Source organism: Carya illinoinensis, chromosome 7, assembly GCF_018687715.1.
Source record: "Carya illinoinensis cultivar Pawnee chromosome 7, C.illinoinensisPawnee_v1, whole genome shotgun sequence".
NCBI lineage: Eukaryota > Viridiplantae > Streptophyta > Magnoliopsida > Fagales > Juglandaceae > Carya > Carya illinoinensis.
Window position 1 is genome coordinate 41,675,571 of NC_056758.1, and position 13,153 is coordinate 41,688,723.

At 35.2% G+C, this 13,153-nt stretch overlaps 1 protein-coding gene across 2 annotated transcripts; it reads right to left on the bottom strand.

Annotated features, from left to right (window-relative positions):
* Window positions 1-1,182: 1,182 nt before the first annotated feature.
* Window positions 1,183-11,521, bottom strand: LOC122317562 (RNA-binding protein 208-like). 2 transcript variants are annotated; one of them, XM_043134712.1, is made up of 13 exons: window positions 11,359-11,521; window positions 11,003-11,130; window positions 9,549-9,610; window positions 8,991-9,093; window positions 8,026-8,102; window positions 7,572-7,633; window positions 7,371-7,458; window positions 7,018-7,093; window positions 6,414-6,444; window positions 6,188-6,307; window positions 5,045-5,130; window positions 2,562-2,735; window positions 1,183-1,785 (listed from the first exon to the last, which is right to left on the bottom strand). In XM_043134712.1, the coding sequence occupies exons 2-13, from the start codon at window positions 11,114-11,116 to the stop codon at window positions 1,471-1,473; spliced, it is 1,308 nt and encodes a 435-aa protein (XP_042990646.1). In that variant the 5' UTR covers window positions 11,117-11,130; window positions 11,359-11,521; the 3' UTR covers window positions 1,183-1,470. The 2 variants fall into 2 exon arrangements, with proteins under 2 accessions (XP_042990646.1, XP_042990645.1); XM_043134711.1 differs by having other exon boundaries at window positions 8,973-9,093.
* Window positions 11,522-13,153: the final 1,632 nt, after the last annotated feature.

Consider the following 13,153-nt stretch of genomic DNA (forward strand, 5'->3'; position numbering starts at 1 on the left):
GTTTCCAAATCAACGTGTACATATACACATTCCCTCTAGTTCTAGAGCAAGATTAAAAAGAAAACACACACGAACAAGCACCCACATACTTTAAAGCCTGGTGCTTCATAAGACATGAATGTGGTTGTCTTGTAATGATTTACGTCTTTGTCATTAGACGGCAGGTAGTCAATGAAGCTGTTCATGAAATCTACTTTTTTGTCTCCTTTCTTGAAAAAAGCAACACGTCGGTATACTAAAATTCCGGAAGCAAAAATACTCTAAAATACTATTTAAGGTAGAGTTCAAGAACAAGAACTTCTCAATCTTTAGAATTGTATTTTTATACCGAGACGCCAAGAACCAATATGTTATCGGAAAAACGACTGAGAGTTGGAGAGGCAGAACCTGATGTTGACAGTTTCAGACACAGGAAGAAAAGTGTTTCCTTTGTCCCTCAGAATCTTCGGTGCTTTACAAGGTCTGTCCTGAATAGATCCATTCTCTTGTACACAGTTTGTCGCCAACTTCCAAGTGTCAAGGAAAGTATAATGGACTGGTTCATTTAATGTAACTAATGGAGGAAGTCTTAAGCGATATGGGTAGAATCTAGCTAATTAACAGACAAGTAGTTTCATAACTCCATTTGAGCGAGCTTTCCAAGTCTGTTTGGTCATTTGAATTTTTTATCTTAAATATAAAATTCTCATCTCATTATTACAACTTTCTCAAATCTCCATATAAAATATAATAAACAATTCAACTTTTTCTTAACTTTTTCAAATCTCAAAATAATAATAATATTAAAATATAATATTTTAATATTTAATCTTAAAACTCAAAATTCTCAATCTGAAAATTCTCAATACCAAGCAGAACTACTTGAGCAAGAAAGTCTTATGACAATTTATTACGAAGAGATTACTTGGTCATACTTGAAGTCTTATTTCAAGAAGACAGCTAATTCCTGCTAATTAATCAAGTAATGATGCTCAATTCACTTTCCTTTCCTACAAATAATCCAGATCGCTTCGCCGGGATAGAGTTTCCAAATGACGAAAAATGAAAAAGAAGTGGATACTGTTTATCTACGTGAGAGAGTTGCCCAACGCCCGGGTGTAAGGTGAAACATTTCAATGAATATAATCTTTGAACCCCAAATTCGATTAAAAATAGTTACCAGTACCACTAAAGACAAGACAATTAACTAACCATGATCTTAACTTAAAACACATCAAAAGCACCATAAATCAGTGTACCATGAAATTTTTTTTTTTGGGTGGTTCCATAAACCGACCCCTTACAAAGTGAAGCAAACCTAATTTGACGCAATACAGCATAAGTGACCAAAATTGTTAACTAATTGAAGACTAACTTGCATCTCAACCGTAAAGCTTAAAGTTAATAAAGAGATACTGATCAGGACAAAGGAAAATTATTTGCTATTAACCCTACCCAGACGAGGGGCCAGAATTCCCATGGAAACACCCACTAACGATAATACATGAGCTGTTGCGCCAATGAATTATTAGGATATCCATCATACAAGGGTTGCGATCCCCCAGAGCTCAACCCCATGGAAGCAGCAGCCAGGCCATGTTGCCCAGTCATCTGCACAAGAGCTTGACCTGAGAGACCAGATGCAGCAGCCTGACTCAAGGCAAGTTGCCGCTGATAAGCCAACAACTCAGCTGGTGAATAGCCTTGGTTCATGCTTGCAGTCGGAAGGATGTGATATGGTTGAGTTGGAGGAGGTAATGGATTTGAAGCTGTCCCAGGAGGAGTTGGCTTGCTACCCCACGAGCACTGCATTCATGCATGCCAAAAAGATGAGATATTTTCTTGAACGGGTAAAAATGCTGCTTAAAATTTACTTGAAAACCATTTAACATGGAACACAGTACTGCTTGTTCTTCTAATGATGGCACCATGCCAAAGACCTCCTAGGTCCTACGTTCAAACTGATCACTTAAAAATAGCAAATCCGCAACCCATAAAGAGTTAAGTGCCTAGAGGCCCTAGACTAATGCAAAATAGCTGGAGAACTCAAGTGAACAGGAATAACGCACCTGCAGAAATTTTTTGTATAAATATATATATACACATCCAGTTCCCGTTTTATCTTTATTTTTTTTCCTTTCCCTTTTTTGCATAACTCAGGTCCTCAAAAATACAACCATCAGCAAATCAGCAGGTTCTAAATATACTATTTCCGGCAACAATATATGTATATTCACATTTGGGCCTTTTAGTTGACCAACCAAAACAAAAGTCTTTTGTGACTCTCAAGATCAGTCGTGTATAGCATTCATTCAAGGACACGGAAATCAGGCACTGGTGGGGTTCATAACATGCATGACCCAAACAAGGTTCTCTGTGCATGTGCGGAAGGGTGGGTGGGTTGTAATGCGTGTCTTCGTGTACATGCATGTAGGAAACTCGTTTGATATTAAATGGCCCTGCCAAGGGCTTCTTAGTCCATTCCATCTCGGGAAAATATCAAGCCACGATATTATTGTTATATTAAGATCAAATAAAGCTGAATGTCAAATTAAAACGACCTCCTTGTAAAGTTTTCTTACCTTCAGGGGCTTCCCACGAATAATCCTCCCATTAGCCATCTGAATGGCCGCGGCTGCTTCCCCATGAGTGTTGTATCTGACAAACCCAAATCCTTTATCCCTCTGGACACGCACTTCCTCTATAACCCCAGCACCAAGACCATGAAACTGACAATGGAGTTCAGCTTGAGTTACCTAAGCACATGATGAAATTGTTAGAGACAAAGTAAATTTCTCGCACTTGACCATGAAGATTACGCAATGGATCCACATTTACAAGATAAAATTAAATAGTGGAAAAACAATCTGTGAAACTGAACAAAAAGATAAATGGAAGTATGATGCACAAATATACATCAAGATGACAAAAAAAGAGAATCAAATATATACTTGTTGCAACGAATTGGAATGTCAAGAAGTCTGGGATCTCATGGTCAAGAGAGCACATGAACTATAAATATTTAAAGAAGGCCAAGATCTAGCTTTGTTTGAAACACTGATAGGTACAATATTCACTTCGAAAGCGCTTTGGCATGTATACTTCCCGTCTACTTGGGTTTTGCCTATTTACTTGATCAATAAAATCTTATTTTACCTATAAAAAAAAAAAATCCCGCTACGACAGCGCTTTTGCATGGCTCCACTATCAATGGGGTAGGCTTGGAGCAAACTGCAACATTAGGCCACGTGGGAATCAAGAAAAGATGTAAGAACCCAACATGGATTCAGAGCAGGTATATAATTAGTTTTCCATGCCTCGATGACATACTTCAGTGATTCATGTGCATTGTTTAGTCAATTATTAAATTCCAACATGTATAGACATCTGAGGGCTTCGGTGAAAGATGGCACTCATCTGTGACATTTCAGTCTCTCATATTTCCAGAATTCTTTTTCTTTTGTCTGTATTTCTTCCTTAGGATACTTTTTTTTTTCTTTTTTTTTTATAGTTAAGAAGAAAATTTTATTCCAAGTAAATAGGCATAGCCCAAGGACATAGGATATATACAAGAGAATACACCTAAATACAAGCTAAAACAGAAACACGACTAAAACAGAACATTACAAAAGTTCCCACCTCTTACAGGATTCTTCACCCAAAAACTTAAAGAGCTAAAGAAAAACTCCCTAAGTTCCCCCATAGAGCGTTCACAATCTTCAACCATAGGCACCAAAATAAACACAAGGGGATCGTCCTCCACAATGTTGCACTGCCTCTACTCCCCCACAAGACCTTGCCAGCAAGCCAAGAAATCCACCACATGCATAGGCATCACCCAAGCAATGCCTACCCTTGCAGAAATCTCATTCCACATCTTCGTCACCACTTCGCAATGAAGAAAAGATGGTTAACAGATTCACCATCCTTCTTAGACATAAAAGACCAATCAACCAGAAGTAAACCTCTCTTCCTCAAATTATCTGTGGCTAAAATTTTCCCAAGAGACACCAGCCAACAAAAGAAAGCAACCTTGCTAGGCACCTTGGCCCTCCAAATACATTTCCAGGGATACTCTTTAGCTCCCTGACTAGTTAACACCTTGTAAAAAGATTTCACAGAAAATCTGGAGTTATTATCTTGCACCCACAGCAGACTATCCTCCCTATTCTGATCAATCTTCATATCATATAAACTTCCAAAGAAATCAGATACTTCACTCACTTCCCAGTCCTGCAAATCTCTGTTGAAGTCCACAATCCAATGTAACATGTTATTAGAAAACTGATAAGAATCAGCCACTGCCGCCTCTTTATCTCTAGCAATCCTAAAAAGATTAGGAAATACATATTTCAAAGCTGAATCCCCGCGCCAAGTGTCATGCCAAAAATAAATTTTTGTCCCGTCTCCCACTTTGAATTTTATGTTTTTGACCAAATCCCCCCATTCCAACCGAATGGACTTCCACAAACCCACCCCATGCACCCGATTTACTTCATTTGCACACCAACTCCCCCACATCCTCCCATATTTAAATTGCAATATCAATCACAAGTTGTCAATTTAAAGTTATTAACAAAGGATTTCCCTGTATACTTGGGCTATGCTGGTATTATTAATAACATTTGTTTACCGATAAAAAAAAAAAAAAAAAAGTTATTAACAAAGGACTTATTGATTCTTAGAGGCAAAGAGCTTTAGTGTTCTTTTATAAGAGCTCCAGTGTTATACGCCTAGTGCGATCACTTTGAACCACAGTTCGCTGGGTGCCTTCCTAATTTTTCTTTTCCCCTGAACTTCCTTGTGTTAAATATTTCTTCACCTTGGGCTTGAAGTTTGAATGCAAACACAGAAGTATGAATCAATTATTTGCCAAGAAAACCCAAGAAAACAATGGAGCAGGCCAAGCAGTTACAGGGATGTCAAATTCTTGGTGGAGCAGAGATGGTGAAACACAGTTCCCCTAGATGTTACTCATAAAAAATAAAATAAAAGTTTGCCAGGATGCAGGTAGGGTTGAGCAGAAGGGGATAAGAAAGGACAATTCTGTGCATTTCTTAATTACCTCATGAGAGAGGTTGCCGACATAGACAGTGGTGTATGCCAGATTGTTCTCAGGGGCCTCTTCATTGATATTCTCCTGACCTCCATCTTCAAAATAAAGAAAACAGAAGAACTGATCGTCAAGATGCAGAATATCCAAGCAATTTATAGCATTCCAAATCTTTTAAGTAGTTCACATCCTTTGGAGACGCAGGAAATGCGTCGAGTTTAAACAGGTCACAAAACAAATGATCATAGCTTTTCTGATACAAGCTGACATTAATGTTTACACTCCTGAAGTGATCAGGAGGGTATTGAGCAGAGAAATATGATAAGCCATATTACGGAGATGTGAAGAAGGAAACGTCTTTCTCCCTCAGCCCAATTTTACCCTTGATTGCATGCCAATGCCAATGGTCAGGCCAAGTAACTCCTCCCCATAAGTGGGCGGAGCTTCAATCCCACACAATTGCATGAACTGTATACCGAACAGGAGAGTGTATGCATGTGCGTACATGCATCTCTATAGTGCATCTGTATTCTTCATTGATTAAATATAAATAATCAAGTATCAATATGCTGCACTTTATTACGCCTTAAAGCATCTCAAGTTGTCAGTGGGAATGAAGTATGAACAAGCCTAAACATCTTCTTTTTTTATGAGTAAGAAAGATTTTATTAATATGAAAATAGGCATAGCCTAAATATATCCGAATTCAAAGAATTAGAGTCTGATGTGTATCATTTTCCTGTCTACAGTGGACTATCAACCATTTCCAATTTAAACAAACAATAGCTAAATGCGCATCTTGAGATCAGCTTGTCACTGAACAGAGTTACCACATTGGCAACTAGCTAGGAGCCTAGGACTGCGGCCTGTGCCATCAAAGTAATTAACTTTTGGTGAGTAGTTGTGTTTAGATTGAGTGGGTACAATTGTCACTTTTTATAAAAGCTAATCATTATTATGCTTCTGATATACACCAGCATTTGGTTATCGAGTTCCCAACATTATGTTGTAATTCCACATTGCATGCATCTGGATATTCCAAGTGAGTGTGGTACCCAGAGCCTGAGTCGTCCATAAGCCCTAAGCAGGTGCCTATGTCCTAATTCACCAATATTCTACAACATGGACTTAATCAAGTAGAAGGTTGCTTACTACCTGAAGATCCATTAGTAAGTACAACTGCATTTTGGCTGTCATTGATCTGCTTGTCTTCATTGGTACCAGCACCTTTGGCTGCCCAGTTGCATCTTATTTGCCTATTTCCAAGCCATTTACCTACAGGATGGTGAGCAAAACAGATCATACATCCTCCAAAAAATTGAGAACCAGGCTACTTGAAAAAGATAAAAACTAAGCAACGAAGATCAACAAGATGCCTAACCAGTCAATTCATTGATAGCACTCTGTGCATCCTGCAAAATGATTCCACAAAGAAATTTATCAGTTTGTTTGACTACATTTTTAGTGTTTTTTCCAGAACTCTTAAAAGAAATTTTGTAATGCTAGTCCCACAGCTGTAGCTGGGCTAATTTGTTTCCCTTTTCTTTTTCAAACAAGTAAAGAATAAATGCTAGTTCCACCACCGAGAATGAGCTTACTTCCTTTGTGTTAGAAACCCTCTATGTTTGGATGTCAGTGCAGAACAGTTCTGGTTTTACTAATTATCTTGAATTTTTTTGTTTTCCTTCTTCTCTTTAGTCAGGTATTCTCTTGTATACTCCCTATGTACTTGGGTTGCGCCCCTTAGCGCCTATAATATAATAAACTTGAATTACTTATCAGGAAAAGAAAAGGTATCCAACAGTCCAACCTTTTTTTAGGAAAAATTATATTTCTTCATGCATCTTCATGCTCTGTAGTCAACCAAATTTTGACAGCTTTGCATTCTTCAAAAAAACATTTTCTTCTTTAAAGAAGGAAAAAAGGGGGGGGGGGGGGGGGGGGGGGTTAAATATTTTCAGGAACTTCTACTTAATAAGCAATACCTGCTGATTACGAAAAGAAACAAATCCATATCCTTTTGAGCGACCAGTTTTGTGATCCCACATGACCCTCGCATCACTAAAAATGATGAAGAAAAAAGAAGGATCATAAACCAGACATCTAAACGCACACAACATAAATTATAGTGGTTCACACCATGATCAACAGGATGTACAAGATTCAAGAAACTTAATGATAATGCTTAGAATTTCCCCCATGAACTTCTGGTCTTGGACATGTGAAAGCATGAATTAGACAGCGGGTATCAGGAAATCTAGAATGTGTTTCCCTTGTTGGTATATGTACATGAAAAAAATATAAGACTGATGAATATTCAAGGCAATGAGGAACTCACGAACAACTAGGATAGACTGAGAAGCACGCAAATAAAGTCGCATCAGTAACCTCTGCACTCAGATCACCAACAAATACGTTGAAATGTCCTGACGATTTTAAAAGGCACATGAAACGGGAGCACATATCATTAGGCACTCAAATAAGAACAAAACAAAACAAAAAAAAAAACAACAGAATAAAAATGAAAGCCCAAAGCAACCTGAAGTATCCTCCCTCTGATTACTGGTATACGCCCAATTCACCTTAAGTGCCTGACCATAACTGTAATTGTGCAAAGAAAAAAAGTGAATCCAGTAAATAAAAATACCAGAAAATCAAATAAAGAGTGAGTTGACCATCAATGAAAGTGAAAGCATTGAGACAATTTTTGAACTACTCAACATGAGGAAAGACTGTTGATTTGCAAAAAAAAAACCACAAACTAGGCAAGAGGAGCATTAAATGGCAAATTCCATACATAATTACATGGAAATTTAATTACAAAATGTTTAAATTACCAAGTGATGAGAAATTCACTAATATGACAGATTTTTTTAAAGTAGAAAAAAAAAATGAATCCCCTCCCTCCCAGTTGTGGCCTAACAAAATGCACACATAAAATTCCAAAGAGTGCCAGAATGGCCACAATTGATATCATATAAGCAAATGCTTACAGTTGGCGGCCATGCAAATTCATTATTGCAAGGGCTGCAGATGTCCGGTCAAGGTAGTCCACAAAACCATATGATGACTGCAGTAAGAGTAAATCAAACCATCAAATTAAGAAAAATGATGAGAACGTACAATGCACAAACAATGAAAAATATCAGTCAACGACTTCCAGCAAATGCATGTGCTGATGTCATACGATGTGATACCCACTAAGCACAGCTGCTAGATGGCAGAGCACCCAACCCTTAGAAACAATGTTTGTGTTTTTTATGGTAGTTGACCAGGTTTTATTTTTTAATTCATCACTCAAGTTGGTCTAGAGCACCACATATTCTGTAAAGATGGGTCATTTTCTTGGGAATTTACTGTTGGAAAAATTCATGCTCCACTATTTCAACTCCAGAAATAAACAGCACCAGCTTCAGGTACCATACACAAAGCAAGACCTGAAGGCTTCCGCCACCTCATCAATCACAACCTCACCTCAGCTTTCAGGACGTCATATTATCCATTGCTACCTCACCCTCAGCTTTCAGCACAACATGTTAACTATGCCCTCATCTTCAGCCAAAAAAGCTTGAAAATCACCACAGTAAGAAGACGAACAGATAGTGAGTTAGAATTTTGCCTACCTTCACATGGGATTTTTATTTATTTTTAAAAACAAGTGCCTGTATATGTTAATAGGAAATTTTCAATGGGTGAGGCATACAGTTGCCAAAAAGACTGCATCACCAACTTAGTTTATGCACTAATTGCTTGGCATGTCACCTTAGCAAGGCCTCGATGTCTTTACTGAATTGAAAATATCAGAGCGTAGGGCACCATGGAGAACAGACATTTACATGAATTATTACTGATAACATAATTGAGTTGTTAAAAGGAACTAAAGAGACTAATTTCCACTGTGGATGAAAAGTAAAAATCAAGTGATGATGCAACAAAAAACCTGAGTACTAAACCGAACCTTATCCTTTCTGATGAGCTTGCATCCTGCAAGAGGACCAGCAGTCTGGAAAACTTCAACAAGAAGCTTCTCTGTGACATTTACATGAATATTTCCTACATAACTGATCATCAAGCTATCAGACCAGTAATCATATAAAATAAATAAACAAAATTAACCACATCTTAGGTAAGCTAGTGCAAACCACACCCGCTCACACATCTGATACCACGAATTTGATTCTTAAAAAGCAACGTGTAAAAAGTAATTTTTCTAACAAACAAATCCTGACCACTCCATTCACAATTTTTTTTTCACATGTTATGCAATCTTATTTTTTTAACAGTACATGTTATGCAATCTTGTTAAAAGCACAAGAGTGGAAAACACTGTACTAAATAGAAGAAGAAAATGAACAAAAGTCCCTGAATTCTAAAGGATGAGAAATAGGAACTATAGTAATTGTATCCTATAGATGTCACATTGAAACTAAGCAAACTATGAAACAGAGAGCCAGCACTGAAAGATGGGTTGGGGGGGGTGGGGGCGCAAAGAAAGGAACTGTTGCATGGCACTCACACACTGCAGCATGTAGATGAGTCAAAGCCAGGGGGCAGATTCCCACCAGGGATGGGCTCCATCTGCAAAATTACAATTAAAAGGAAAAATGAACAAAATAAAGCCTAGCAGTTCCAAGATAATGTCCTAGATAAAATTAAACAAAGATGCCAAAGAAAACATAAGCACCTAACAGAACTCTACAAGCCCGGTATAAATCTAACCTGTGTAACTTTTTCATAAATACTGAAAAAAAAAAAATCATTTTATTTATACATGCCTTGGGTAGTGCATATTCAACAATTGGGAATTCGCTCAAGGAGGAACAAAGGGAATATAATCAAGAACTAGAATTCCGCAATTTAAGCATAGGAGAAACACAAACAAAATATTCAATAAGCAATCATGCCCAATATAGATAGTTGATGCATTAATAATAATCTCGACCAGGAGAATATTCAAAATAAAATCATGAGTGAAATGTTGAAAAAAGGTCCACGTGAATCTATAAATGTATATAAACAAGTCTGAATAAAATTTTGTTAGGATTTTATCTAAAGAAAAAATTAAATGAAATTTTTCAAAAAGCTTTCAAGGAATATAAGCCTTGACTAGTTTATCTCTAAAATCACCACAAATTCAAACCAAGAATACATTTCCACCACCCTCGTCCCTCCTTTCGTCCAAATAAGAATAAATTCAGAAAACAGACGAAAAGGTGAAAAAAAAATCTATTCAATGTACGAACATTTCTAAAAAAATACATATACAAAAGAAAATTCTATCTAAAACATCATTAAAGAATTTATAAAAAATCCCAAAAAATAGATGACAATGAAGATAAATTTCTAAAAGCGAGATGGCAATGCTGCGAAGTGGAGACACCACCTGAAAACTTAATCAGATGAAATATTTTAGTCGTATAATTACCTTTGAGAAATAAATAGGAATGACTTCACCATTCCAAGGCATTACAAATGATGATATCAGGTTTTCATAACATTTTAAGCCACATTGCAACCAAAACGCACCATAACTGGGCAGAACTAAACGCAACATTGGATTGGATATTAATATCGTGATGCCCGAGAATTGTAAAAAAGTATGATATAGGATGGGTGAACTGTGAAGGCATTGTGTGGGTACCAAGTCCCTTTCTGGTTATGTACTTACTCTCAGGGCCAGGGGCTCCAAATATAAGAATATATGTTAGATCCCAAACCACATCCAAAGAAACCAGGTTTTATTTGAGATCGATACTCCAATTGTAACTTCAACTACTCCTTTCGGGACGTATTATCCTTGATCGTGGCATGAATGATATCAAGCAAAGACATGAAATGCCAAATGATACACACCAAAAACAAAAAAAGCAAAATTCCCTATCGTAAAACACATCCATGGAGCATAAAGGAGATAGAAGGTAAAAAAAAAAAAAGACACGAATTGATAATTATATCATGATATATACACACCTGAGACATAGCAGCGGCGATGACGCCAGGGTGGTACATCTGAGGCTGCTGAAGAAGGGCTTGTTGAATTAGGGCTTGCTGTTGTTGTTGATGAAGCTTCAGCCTCTGTTGCATATTCCTCTCTTTCCCTGTGTATTTTGTTCCCAACAAACAGTTAGATAGATCACAACTTTCAAGACGATTACGTTATTATGATTCCCTCCGATTGTTTCCGAAACAAAACGCAGCAACGCGTTAGAGCAAGAACTACGATTCCAAGAACTCTGCAATCTCTTTTCATTCCTTATTTCCTTTTGTCGAGAGGTTTTTTCAGTATTATTACTAATTAATATTGAAAGTCGAAGAAGGAAGCGAACCTAGAGAGCTGATCGACGAGAAGTGAGTACTCCGTTTCTCGAGATTTGACGTTGTAACTTGTTCTTCGTACAGGGTTCCGTATTTGTAATGCCGTTTATCGGAGCATCTAAAGACGGGGAAGGCGCTCTCGCTTCGGGTTGTTTTGAGGTTTTTTCTTTCTTTATTTTTGTTTCGCTTTTCAATATTGGGACGCAACCGACAAAGCATACCGATGGAGTGTACCCATTACTGTTTTTTTTCCTTAAATATTTATGTTTAGTTTTAGTATTTTTAAAAAAATATATCTTTATAAATATAAAGTGACTATACAATGAAATTTTATTAGTTTAATAATTTTTATTGTTTTATCGTTAAAATTAATATCGTTAGTTGCATGAATTATAATCAAATTAATTATTAAATTCATAATTATCAAAATTCATGCAGCATGTATCGATCTTGAAATCATTTATTTAAGAGGCACATTAGATTTATACATATATTCTTTTATATATATATATATATGATATTTTATATAAATTTATATATATGATTTAAAATTTATATTCATTCCTTCTGTAAACAAAGAAAAATGTAAAATAATTAAGTTTAAATCTATTTACCAACTATATTTCTAAATACAATTATTCTAATAAAATATTATTTATTTATCAATTTAAATTCATTATGAAACATTAAAATCAAATAATAATATCTTATAAAAATCTTGATATTTTATTTCTTTATAAAAATTATATCACCTTTTAAAAATACTCGCTTTATTAAATTAAGAAAACGTGCTCTACACATTATTTTATTGTTAATGGTTTGTCACATGCACTACGCAATTTTGGTTCAAGGTTTTTTTTTTTTTTTAATTTCACGTATGTGTTGTTTCCAGTCTACCCAGGAGCACATGTAGTAGTAAATAATAAAATTTTAATTCTAAATGTTTTAAAACTGATTTAAGTCTATCTTACTATTTGATGTTAGAAATTAATTTTTTTCTAAAAGCATTATATTATTAATCAAATTTTTTTCCTTAATAAAAACAGTATTAATTCTTAAAAATAATATTTCTATACACTGGACGAACGTCTATTGGACGCTGCCCAACTACTAGTATTTATAAAAATCTCAATACACTATTCAGTACATAATTTGGTTCCTTTTCTAGGGCTTGTTTGGAAATAGATTTTATTTTAAAATTCTCATCTTATCTTATCTCATTCCTAAATATATTTTAACTATAAAATTTTTAAATTAATAATTACAACTTTTTAAAACTAAATTATTACAACTTTCCTAAACTTTCAAATAAAAAACAATTCAACTTTTTTAAATCTCCAAACAATAATAATATTATAAAGCCATATTTTAACAATATTTTAACTATATAATATTTTTTGTTTAACTTTCTCCCTCATTTTCCAAATTTTAAAAAATACGCAAATCAAAATATCTCACAAACTATCCTATTACTATTTACAAAATTCTCATTATTCCAATGGTCCTGACAGGTCCAATAAAGTTATCTCTTTTACAATTATTTTATTTTACTACGACAACTAATGAAATTATTTCATTTTATTAAAATAATTTTAATTTTACATAACTATAGAATTATAAAGATAGTAAAACCATACGACTATATAAAATTATAAAGACAGTAAAAGCATTATTATTCAAGAAATAATAAAGTTATAACTCTTTTACAAATAAAGTTATTTCATAATTATTTTACAACAGCAACTAATGAAATTATATCATTTTATTAAAATAAATTTAATTTCACATAACTATTCTTAATTTGAA